Below are 12227 nucleotides of genomic sequence, written 5' to 3' on the forward strand. Positions count from 1 at the left end.
TCACATTCAACAGCTAGAAGCCAGGAGCAGCATATGGGGGCTGATGGGGAAAACGACATACAGGTGAGGAGCTGCAGGTTGTCTGGGGAGAGTTAAATACCTGCCCAACACACTGCTAAGGAGGGGCAGAACCTCACAATCACAGAATGATACGGGGTTGGAAGGGACCTCTGGAGATCATCTAGTCCATCCCCTCCCCACCAGAGTGGGTCCACCCAGAGCAGGGGGCACAGGAATGCGTCCAGGTGAGTTTTGAATGTCTCCAGAGATGGAGACTCCACCACCTCCCTGGGCAGCCTGTTCCAGGGCTCTGCCACCCTCAAAATGAAGAAGTTCCTCCTCATGTTTAGGTGGAACTTCTTATATTCAAATTTGTGTCCATTTCCTTTTGTCCTATCCCTGGGCACCACTGCAAAAAGACCGGCCCCATCTTCTTGACACCCACCCTTTAAGTATTTGTAAGCATTGATCATTGATTGTAAGTCTGATGAGGAGAGTCTGAGGGAGCTGGGGTTGTTCAGTCTGGGGAAGAGGAGACTGAGGGGAGACCTTATTGCTCTGTACAACTCCCTGAAAGGAGGGTGTAGAGAGGCAGGGGTTGGTCTCTTCTCCCAAGTTACAGATGATAGGACAATGGGGGGAATGGGTTCAAGTTGTGCCAGGGTAGGTTTAGACTGGACATTAGGAAACAATTCTTCACAGAGAGAGTGGTCGGGCATTGGAATAGGCTGCCCAGGGAGGTGGTTGAGTCACCATCCCTGGATGTGTTTAAGAACCGTTTAGATGTGGTGTTGGGGGACATGGTGTAGGGGAGAACTTTAGAGTAGGGTGGATGGCTGGACTCGATGATCCCGAGGGTCTCTTCCAGCCTAGATAATTCTGTGATTCTGTGAGTTTGATGGACAGGCAGAGCGGGTGTTACCCTCCCCTGTCCCATCAAAAAGGAAAAAAAAAAAACCTGAAGCAAACCAAAAAGCAAACCAAAACCCCCTGTAAATAATGTGGAAACTGCAACCAAATCCTTCCCAATCCCTTATGGCCACTCCTTCCCAAAACTTTTTGCAACAAAAAACCCCAAAACCCCACCCCCCTAAACACCCTATTCTGGACGCTGTTGGTGTAAGACAAGATGTAGCTCTTTGGTCGGTTTGCTACAGGACTATTGACACCCTGTGGTGCCCCAGGTGGCTGCTGGGGAGCCACCTTTCTGTCCAGGTGCCATTTCTTACAAGCAGCACAGCTTAAAATTGACATTTTTTTTAACCCCAGGTCATTTCCAAACAAGACCCTCAGGCGCTCGGTGAAGCGGCAGCAGCAGCGGCAATGAGGAGACCTAGCTCTCGTGTTGATAGCACAAAAGTTGGAGACCAGGGTGACAAGGTCCCTCCCACTGTAAGTGAAGACAAGGTACGAGATCAACTCAGGAGCCTGAAGATATACAAGTCCATGGGACCTGATGAGATACATCCCAGAGTCCTGAAGGAACTAGCTGATGTAGTTGCCAAACCACTTCCCATGATATTTGAAAAATCATGGCAGTCAGGTGAAGTCCCTGCAGACTGGAAGAAGGGGAACATCACACCCATTTTTAAAAAGGGTAGAAAGGAGGACCCTGGGAACTACTGACCCGTCAGTCTCACCTCTGTGCCTGGGAAGATCTTGGAACAGATCCTCCTAGATGCCATGCTTGGGCACATGAAGGACAGGGAGGTAATCCAGGACACCCAACATGGCTTTACTAGGGGCAGGTCCTGCCTGACGAACCTTCTATGATAAAGTGACTAGGTCAGTAGACAAGGGACAACCTATGGATGTGATCTATCTGGATTTCTGTAAGGCCTTTGACGCGGTCCCCCACAACATCCTGCTTGCCAAATGGGAGGGGTACGGATTTGATGGGTGGACCGTTCAGTGGATAAGGAACTGGCTGGATGGTCGCATCCAGAGGGTGGTACTCAATGGCTCAAAGTCCAGATGGAGACCAGTCACAAGTGGTGTTCCTCAAGGGTCCGTGCTGGGACCGGTGCTGTTTAACATTTTTATCAACGATATAGACAGGGGGATTAAAGGCACTATCAGCAAGTCTGCGGACGATACCAAGCTGTGTAAGCGGCGGCAGCAGCAGCGGCGGCAACGAGGAGCCCCGAGGTGAGCCCGGGCAGAGGGTTGGATCCCGCTGTACAGAGGGGTCTCCGAGCTCAGGGACCCCCAGCTCACAGCCCCAGCCCCAGCGGGAACACGGAAGCCCGCAACAACCAATCAGGCGCGGAGGGGGCGTGGCCAGGAGTCACGCGGAGATTTAAACGCGGCAGGAGCAGGCCCTCAGGCGCGTGGCGAAGCGGCGGCAGCAACGGAAGCGGCGGCGGCGGCGGCAACGGCGGCAACGGCGAGACCCGAGGTGAGCCCGGGGAGAGGGTCGGATCGCGCTGTACAGGGGGGTTTCCGAGCTCAGGGACCCCCGGCGGCGGCAGCAGCAGCCTCACCAAAGCACAGTGTGCAACAGGTGAGGAGGAGTTCAGGGAGGAGGCAGTGACCGGAGAGGCCCGGCCTTCTCAATAAGGAGAGCTGAGCAGCGCGTGCAGCCTCGGGCAGCAAAGAGATCAAACCATGGTTACAACTCGGCCGAAGGCTGTTAAAAACACTGAGGGTGCCCAAACAGAGGCCCCACACAAACATGCAGGCACCCAGGCAACGGGCTGCAGTGAGTGCTGGGGCCTGGCACTTGCACTGGAAGGCTGTGGAGTCAACACCTGCGTGAGGTGTGAGCAGATCAATGATCTGCTGAGTCTAGTGGCCGAACTGAAGGAAGAGGTGGAAAGACTAAGGTCTACAAGGGAATGTGAAAGGGAGTTGGATTTGTTGTGTGAGGCTCTGCAGATCCGCTCAGGAGAGGGAGGTGACCCAATGAGCAGAGGGGAATGGACACAGGTGCCTGGTAGGAGAGGCAAGGAAAACCCCTCACAGCCCCCCTCACCCTTCCAGTTGCCCTTGCACAACAAGTATGGTGCACTGGAGGTTTGAGGGAGAGGCAAATGAGAAAGTAGAAGAAACATCATCTGGGGAGTTGCCTAAAGCAAACCAGCCCCCCCCTCATATCAGTACTTGTACCTTAAAAAAAAAAGAGGAGGGTAGTTGTTATTGGGGATTCCCTTCTGAAGGGAACAGAGGGCCCCGTATGTCAGCCAGATCCTTCCCACAGGGAAGTGTGCTGCCTCCCTGGGGCCCGGGTCAGAGATGTCACTAGAAGGCTGCCTAGTCTGGTACAGCCCTCTGATTACTATCCATTACTAGTTATGCAGGTGGGAAATGATGAGGTTGAAACCAGAAGTTTAAAAGCAATCAAAAGGGACTTCAAGGCACTGGGAAAACTAGTTGAGGGATCAGGGGCACAGACAATTTTTTCATCAATACCCTTGGTTGCAGGTTGGAATACTGAAAGGGATAGGAAGTCATGCATGATTAACAACTGGCTCAGCAGACCCTCATCCTCAGCACTCATGAGAGCAAAAAAGGGCATTTTAAAGCAGTGGTAATACATTATTTTTTTAACACCCCAAATTTTGAAAAAGGTGAAACCTGGGGGGGGAGATAACATTTAAATTGGGGGGGAAGGGGAAGGGAGATATGGACGGACACCAGGAAAAATCCTGAGCATGAGCAGGATGCAGGAACCTCTGTCAGCTGGGAAAGGAGGCTGCAGGTGCTGAGCTCTCCTCTGTGTTTAGCGCTATTATTATCCTTCATTAGAGAGAAACCATGATGTGGAGGGTGATGACTAGTTTGAGCGTGAATTTTATGCTATATGCTAAGAAAAACCTATTGAGGTTGTATGCTAGTGGTTGACACTGCTTTTGAGATACAACTAGTGAATTTCCAGAGGTAGTGCACATCTGGGCATTGCACCTGAGAAGGCAATGTTCTGTGGTACCTGTGGGCAGACACTGAGGTTTGTTTTGCATCGTGAGACCTGCAGCAGCCTCTGACTGAGCCGCTCGCTGTCTGACTTCTCTAGAAGCCGAACAATCCTACCCCGTGAAGCACCCAGCCCAGGGACTTGAGGTTTTCATTGCATCAGGGCCTCCCTCGCGGCCTCTCAGGCCAGCTCCAGCCCTTCCAATTAACAGCTTCCAATTAGCTCATCGGGATCGGGGAGAGCAGCCACCATTCACATGTTGGGGGTTATTTTCAGGCTCATTCAGCTGCTCAGGGAACGTGCCGTTTGGGCAACTCCACTTGACCAATACATCACCGGTAGGACTGGTGTAGCTGGGGCTTCTGATTATAGCACTTATTTTAGGGCTAAAACTGAGCTTTTAGCTATTTTCAGTGTCATGGACGTGTTCTAAGCTCTTTTGCACCGTCAGGGCTACTTTCTCCTGTCTCAAAGGCTTTCACCCCTGGCCTGGGGGGCTTTGGCTATGGACTAAAGGGAGAGGAGGGCACGGGTTGGGGTCCACCACAGTCCTCTTCCCCTGGAAGAGCCAGGCTCCACTCCTGCTCCAGCCCCTTCTGAAAGGCGCAGGAAGCCTGGGCTGTCCCTGGAGGAGGCCTGGGGCACACTAACGGCTATTGTTGCTGAAGGTATCAAAAGTCCTACGAGAAGAGCCTTGTTAAACTATAAACCTAAACTTTGTCCTCCACAGCGCAGGTCAAAGTACCCAGTAAATATCTGAGATATGTGCCAAAAGTGCAATTAAACACCTCGTACGACTGGGCCACTTGATTTCCAGATGTCCCCTCACCTTTTCATGTAGCTTTTTATGGTGCTTTAACTTTCTTATATTTGTGGAGTGACGAGGCGAAAGCTGAGTGTCTCCTCTCACCCAGCGTTAGTCATAGTGCCGGCCTCTTTATTGACACCAGAGACTGAAAGAACAAAATACACCCAGACACGGCCTGTATATAAATAGAATGTATCACCCACTCCTATGAAAAAAAAAAAATGTTGCCAATAGTTATCCTCTGTAAAAATGGGCAAATGGGGATGTTTTCTGTGAGTGAAGCGCCCTAAATTAACTTTTGAAATGAAGTAGACATCCAAAAGTTTATTTTTATTTTTAAATAGATGCTTCCTCTACAAAAATACAGCCAAACAATATTTTTAATCATTAAAATCTGATGCAAAGATTCTCAGTGGCTCAATTCATAACATAAAGAATTGAACACATTTATAAAGAAGGTAACAAACAATAATTGTTGCTGGGAAGTATTTGAGATAAAAAAAGCTCCTTCCCTATTCGCAGGGGAATAGAGAAGCAAACACTCTTCCCCATCCCAAGTTTTCCATGGAGTTGTATCCAGGAGGCAGGTTCCTCAGCTCTCCAGCTGAAAGACTCAGTTGAGGCTGGTGCCAGGGGCAGCGGTGGCCCTCAGTGAGCCCAGGGCTGCCCCGTGGCCAGGGAGGCAGCAGGGGAAGCTTGCAGGCAGCCAAAGGGCAAAGACTCATTTTTATTGCTCCCTTTATGATAATTATTAAAAGCCTCAATGGAAATTATCTCCTATAACGAATTGTGGGTAATAAACACCCATAATATCTTCGAGAGGTTTCTTTCCCCCCCTGCCACTTTGTGCTGCGCTGAACTTGCCACCAAGGCCACCGAAGCAGGGGATTCCCCGCCAGGCAGGAGCCTCCTGGGGCTCAGCAGCAGCTTCTGGCTTTGGCCAAAGAGATGGATAAAACGTGAGGAGCGGAGACTTCTAAAGGACAGAGACAACAGAGTAAAAATTCCCATTGTTAAAAAACCCATCAGCTGGAACAAACTGGCAGGGTCTCATCGCTGCTGTTCATTATCCAGTAATGAAATAACCACCCAGGTAGTTTAGGTGGTACCCAGAGCTAAAAGCTGTTTCCTGTTTAATTTTACCATGGGCTTCACTGTTTCAATTGACAGGAAAATCTTCTAGTCTTAATTGCAAATAAGGAATGTCAGCAGAATGGCTTCAGTTGATCGTCATCAAGGTGTCTGTAGGGGACAGAAGCACAGACTCACACTGGAAGGATGCCTGCAGGTTCACAGAGTGTGAATTTGTGCTTTCCTCTGAGTGATCTCTGTGCCTTTCAAATGAGTCCTGAACCCCCCCAGCCTCTCCACTTCTTTCTACATTGATTTTAACACAAAGACAGTAAGGCTGCTTTGCTGCAGAATCACATAAAAAAAAGATAAAACCGCTGCCTTAATACAGCTTTTGACACAAAAAAATTATTTTCCATTTTAGTGAAGTTAACTGATGGCGATAAAAGTGGTTAAGAGCTTTTTTTTTTTCATTTTTGGCCTTAAAATTCCGCTCTGGTTGCAGGTGTGCGTTGGGGGACGCTCCCCCTGGCAGACTGGGCTTTAGAGAGAGGTCCCTCACATCCAGGGTTCCCAGCCTTCCCAGACCCTGCCCAGAACGTTGGGGTCTGTGGCCTGATCGATGAGGCATCGCACTTGGGTCTCCTCCGAGAGTCCCTCCTCCGGCTCCCTGGCTCTGACGTTGTGGTCGGGGTTGCCACGAGCCACAGCTGCAAAATCATTATAAGGCGGCGACTTCTCGTGGCCCAGGCGTAGCTCGTCACTAGGATTGGGAACACAAAACAATAAGCTCTTAGTAAAAGAGACAAGTGAAAAACCTGAGATGGATTTTAGAACACGAAACAGGACTTGAACCCGGTGCACCCAGCTTTGTTTTTCAAGATGTGGAGACTGCTCAATAGCTGCAGAAAGCTTGGCCAGTGAAGGCTGGTGATTTCAGATGTCCTTAACTGGTGGAAATATTCATGGTAAATATTCATCTTGTCAAAGGTCTCTAGCGGAGGGAAGGATGCAGCAGTTCACATCCAAGCTGTTTTATCTCCTTACCTGCCCTGCTCCTTTGTGTCTGCAAGGGGTGTTTTGCTGCCTGTTCCAGTTCAGCCTCGGCTGCAAAAGGGACTCCTCCCAAGTCCTGCACTTTTCAGTATTTGTATGGTTTTAAAACAGACTTGCTTTCTTTGCATTTTTTTTTTTTCTTGATTAATCCAAAATGTCTTTTTAGAAGAGGATGGAAGGGATTAATTGTACTTTAACTGAACTTCAAAGACAGTCTGGCTTGAGCCAGACTTGACTGGACTGACATAAATAACCTGAGAATGCCATCAGATTTGAATTGGATGGTTTTGGGAAGCAGCTTACCTCCATGCCTCCCATCCAGCTGCTGAAGCAACAGCAGAAGCATATAGACTTAAACACTACCCCTAACCTAAACGCTGCAGGGATGAACATAAAGAACATCAGTCTGAGGGGCGAGAAGTTAAGCAGGGTCGGGGTGGGGATGCGTGTGCTGCCAGGAGCAGTAAAAGAGCTCAGGAGGCCTGGGCTGGAGCAAGAGCACTGGCAGGGAGCTATCTATGTCTGGGCTGGCAGGGTGACACAGAGAGCTCGTACAGGGACCAGAAGGATTCTGACAGGAGGTTTGCTGAAACGTTGCCCTGCCTGCTTCTGCTCTCTCCCTCGCTGCCTCTCTATCTAAAGGAAGCAAACTCCGAGGAGGAGACTGCCAAAGCTCTGAGTCCAAGCAGTTTAAAGCAAAAGGAGAGCATCTCACCAAGTGATTCTTGCCGGATTGGCACCCGTGAGCTTTCTTTTGACGTAGCTGACTTTTTGCAAAGGGTACCAGTTCACTTCAGATGTGTTTATTTCCTTAATCCACGTGCCTCCTTTTTTCAGCTGTCTTTGTTCAAAGTTCTAAAGAGAAAGAAAATTTGCCCTCTTTATCATAAATCACATACTTAAAAAGACCTTTAAGCCGCCACATCACAGCAAGTCAAGCCAGTAACTCTTAACTGCAGACGCAAGGGAGGACAAAGCAGGGAGATGAAATCTAGCCTGCGACTTCAAATTTAATTTACAACTGGAGTTACTGACGTGCAATTAGTTTCAGATTTTTTCCTCTGTAACTTTTAGTTTGATATATATACAGTGTTGCTATGTCAACTTAAGAAGGTCAATGCAAAAAGTTGAAAATATTTATGCTGCTGCCATAAGTGACATAATGTGATCAAGAGATACCCACATTTTTAGGATTATCATGCAGATAAAGAACAGTACACTGATAACTCAGACATGTGCTGCTAGTCTTTGTCCATCAATACAGAATTCTGTCATTTTAAATCCTTTAAGTTCATTTCTCTGAAAACTCAATAAAAAAAGAAAGATAAAAAGAGCACTGGGAGTGAGCATCAAGAAATACATTCTTTTTGATCAGATTTGTATCCTCGTTACAGTGTAAGAATTTTCAGATGAAGAAAAAGGAAAGAGGAAAAATCCCACCTTCCAGTCCAAAGAAGGCTCTTTTACAAAGACATCCATGGTGCTGATGAGGAGATCTGGATCTGCACGATAAGCCCTCAGGGCATGAACCATCACGCTGTAAATGAGACCCCACTCTTTCACCGGCATCATCAGATTAACGAACTGGCGAGTCAGGCGAAAGGGCATCAGCTCTGGCACACCCAAAAACTAGCCAAGGGGAAGGAGAGTCAAAAGAAAACAAGAATTAAGAAACCTTGAAACAGAAGGGTTAGAAATAAATATTTCGTTCTTTTTAAGCTTTGAAACTCTCTTTGTCACTTCACTGAAAATCATAGAATGGTTTTTGTTGGAAGAGACCTTAAAGATCATCAAGTTCGTTTTTTGTTGGAAGGGACCTTAAAGATCATCGAGTTCCAACCCTCCTGCCCTGGGCACCTCCCACCAGACCAGGTTGCTCAAAGCCCCATCCAGCCTGGCCTTGAACACCTCCAGGGATGGGGCAGCCACAGCTTCTCTGGGCAACCTGTTCCAGGGTCTCACCACCTCACAGTAAAGAATTTCTTCCAAATATCTAATCTAAATCTCCCCTCTTTCAGTTTAAAACCGTTACCCCTTGTCCTGTCACTACACCCCCTGATAAAGAGTCCCTCCCCATCTCTCCTGTAGCCCCCTTTAGGTACTGGAAGGCCGCTATAAGGTTTCTTTCAGATACTGGAAGGCTGCTATAAGGTCTCCCCGGAGCCTTCTCCTCTCCAGGCTGAACAACCCCAACTCTGTCAGCCTATCTTCACAGGAGAGGTGCTCCAGCCCTCTCATAATTTCTGTGGCCCTCCGCTGGATCCATTCCAACAGGTAGAAAAATCCTGTGGCACACTGTAAAACAGGAGCAAGTTATGACACCAAGGCTCTAGTCATTAATATTTAGTGATAGTGGCTGAAAGCACGGCTGAATGACACAGAACACCATCATGTAGACTCTGTGAAACTCTGTAGCTCCCTGCTTGTCTGAGAGTATCTGGAAGTATAGCTCCCTGCTTGTCTGAGAGTATCTGGAAACAGAGATTTTATTCGATTAACTAGAAATAACTCATAGAGGTTTATTTTGCATGAGAACAACGGCAAATTAGAAGCATCACATTTAGTACTGAAAATACACGTGTCATTACATGTATATAGCACATGCAAAAGCTGTAACAAATTAATTAGAAAACAAATACCTGTGTAGCCGAGCCAAACGCGTATCCGAAGTCTATCCCCACCATGCCACCCGTCTCCTTGTTAATCATGAAGTTGGAGAGGTGTCTGTCGCCGATACCCAGTACCCAGTGGCTGATGCACATCAGCGCGTGGGAGCTGGCAAAGTGGGAGCGCAGAGCCAGGAAGGCTTCAGGAGACGTGCTCATCCTCATGAAGGCTCTCCTAAACAGAACAGAGCTCACTGCTGGCACAAAGATAACGACGCCAGCCCTCATTTCACACTGTGCAGTCGTTAACGGCGCCCTTACCGCAGCAGGTCCTCTGGAACGCTGCTTTCCCTGCTTCTGAAAGACATCACCACCTCCGTACGGCTGGCGTTCCTGCAAATTCATGGAGGAGTAACATTAGCTCCCGAAATAACAGCCCACTGGAGGTTAAAAGTCAAGATGTGTACACGACATCATTAGCACATTCTGCTTACCCCAGCAAACAGCAGAGCAAGCCGCAGAGTTTGCCCAAAATTTTTTACCCGATACTAAAAATCCTGTCTTTTTTCTCCCAACAGTTATTTCCAAGACAGACATTTCTTAACACAAAAGGGTACATAGTTTTGCCAGTTTCCCCCAAATTCATTAGGTGGGTTAAGTTTTAATACAGAAACACAGTTGTGTTCCTTCTTCCAAGCAGAGAAACCAAGGCCCAAACTGGGTCTCTCAGCAGCGGGCAGGGGCTGTACTGGCACCAGGAAGAAGTGCAGCACCAGAGGAGGTGTCCCAGCTAGGTAGCTGGTGCTGAGGACATCCATGCTGGACACATTTGGGGAGGGAGGGGGACTACTCTGGCCTCGGCCATGGCTGCTCCTGGGAACTGAATGCTCTAGAGAAGGTGGGATGTGCTGGGTGCTCTCCCTTCCAGCCTCTTTTCATCTGAAAGGAGCCAAGCTGTGTCCTAGGGGATAGCTCTGAGATGCAAGCCAACCTGGGGGAGACTGGGATCCCTTCAGAAGCACATTCTGGATCTGAACACAAGTATTGATGCAGATGCACTCGGTTAAACGAGTCAAAATTTTCCTTTAAAAAGCAAGATGCTTCCTTAAGTGGGTTATGACCTCATCAGAGCCCCACTGGAAACCCCACTTTCCCCCCACTACAGTTCCAGATCTAGGCAGGTGTGAAAATTCCTCTGAGAGGATGCTCAAGTCGGGACCCAAACGACCAAATATTCTGAAATTCTCAGTGAATTTCTCTGTCCACCTTCAGCAGGTGCCCTGGCTCTGAGGCAGCCCACCTCATAGCATCATCAAGACACCTAGAAAATAAAGCTGAAGAGGAACATCTGCTTCTAGATGTTTTCTTAAGGAAGTGAGCAAGCTTCTGGAAGAACTCTTCTGCTCTGCTGGGATTTTGGCAGTACTAAACTCCTCCTGCAGAGCACCTCCAGTAAGAAAAAAGCAGCAAAACGGGCAAAAATCTGATCTAGCCAGTATATTATAACACAGATCATATTTTTTCCTGGAATTTCTACAACTCTGTGTGTTTTTACTTTTAAAACTTACCTGTACATAACATGGTATCGAGAGATGCCTTGCGCTTTGCCCCCCACCTTGGACAGCCACTCAGAATAGGTGGCACGAGGTCCTCTTTTGCTAGAGACAAAAGAAAAAAGAAAAAGAGCTGATTTCCCTTCAACTTGACCACCCTGTACTCGAGTACCTGCAGGCTGTGTGCTGCCATGACCTGCACAGGAGTCAGAAAGCCACAGCCTACAGTAACTTTAGCCTTGCTATGGAAATGAAGTTTATGGCGTCGGTGCGTATGCTGAGCCATCCATCTCCTTCCCCCCAGCCTTGAATGCACTTCAGTCATATCTGACAGAAGATTAAGACATCTCAAAGGTGTTAATCTGTGAATAGATACCGTGAAAATTAGATGCTGCCTTGAGAAGAAAGACCCAAAATAAATTCTCCAGGGAGGGAAAGATATTTTTATCACAGTCTCGCATCCAGTTGAGAAGTGTTATGCAGCTTCCCACAGTACATGCTGCCACGTGTCCAGCCAAACCCATAGGGGATACAGAAAGGCAGCCCCTTATCTCCTCAGTGTGTCCAGGAGGGGAGGAATAGGGGTTTGGACTTAAGGTGTTAATCCAGAAGAAGCAGTCTTCATTAGTTGCACTGCTTATAGAATAATTTGGTATTTTTCTCCCATCTTAACTAAATAAACTAGACCTTAAAACTTCTAATCCAGAGAGGCAGTGAGTTAGCAGAGCACCTGCCTTCTCTCTTCATTCCAAAGCACGTTCTCAGATACAGAGATCCTTTCCATTTAAGAGGTATTTAGCATTTACAGACTGCGTAGCCCATCACTTTGAGATAAAGAAAATAATTTCAAAACTTCAGAAAGCTATTCCCCCCCCGCAACCAGAATATTACCAGCAAGGATTTCATCAGAATTTTCCTTTGCTAGTGCTGTTATTCAACCATAGCTCAATGTAAGGTGTCTTAATTGACTTGATTGAAGAACATATGAGAAAATATTTAAAGTCTATATACAATGATAAAATAAAGTTTTGGGTTTTTTTTTTTGATAAATCATTAATTGTTTTCAGAAAACACTAATATTCTACATTTAGGACATCAGAAATCATCTCCTCTCATGAGGCTGTTCCATGTGAGTCCTCCTTCACTTTCCCAGTCAATGAATTGAGACCAACATAATACCATTGCTGCTCACAGAAGTGAACCAGACAGCAGTAGTGCAG

General features: G+C 47.6%; 1 protein-coding gene across 1 annotated transcript in view; it reads right to left on the bottom strand.

The window, feature by feature from the left end:
* Positions 1–5030: 5030 nt before the first annotated feature.
* PRKDC (protein kinase, DNA-activated, catalytic polypeptide) overlaps positions 5031–12227 on the bottom strand; it is an 85449-nt gene continuing 78252 nt past the window's right edge. The window contains exons 80-85 of the mRNA XM_014936999.1: positions 11023–11112; positions 9776–9847; positions 9488–9689; positions 8289–8477; positions 7564–7703; positions 5031–6555 (exon numbers count right to left, since the gene is read on the bottom strand). Of these exons, the coding sequence (XP_014792485.1) occupies positions 6351–6555; positions 7564–7703; positions 8289–8477; positions 9488–9689; positions 9776–9847; positions 11023–11112 (898 nt within the window). The 3' untranslated portion in view covers positions 5031–6350. The remainder of the gene's footprint in view (positions 6556–7563; positions 7704–8288; positions 8478–9487; positions 9690–9775; positions 9848–11022; positions 11113–12227) is intronic.

This window comes from Calidris pugnax, unplaced genomic scaffold (genome assembly GCF_001431845.1).
Source record: "Calidris pugnax isolate Ruff unplaced genomic scaffold, ASM143184v1 scaffold51, whole genome shotgun sequence".
Taxonomy (NCBI): domain Eukaryota; kingdom Metazoa; phylum Chordata; class Aves; order Charadriiformes; family Scolopacidae; genus Calidris; species Calidris pugnax.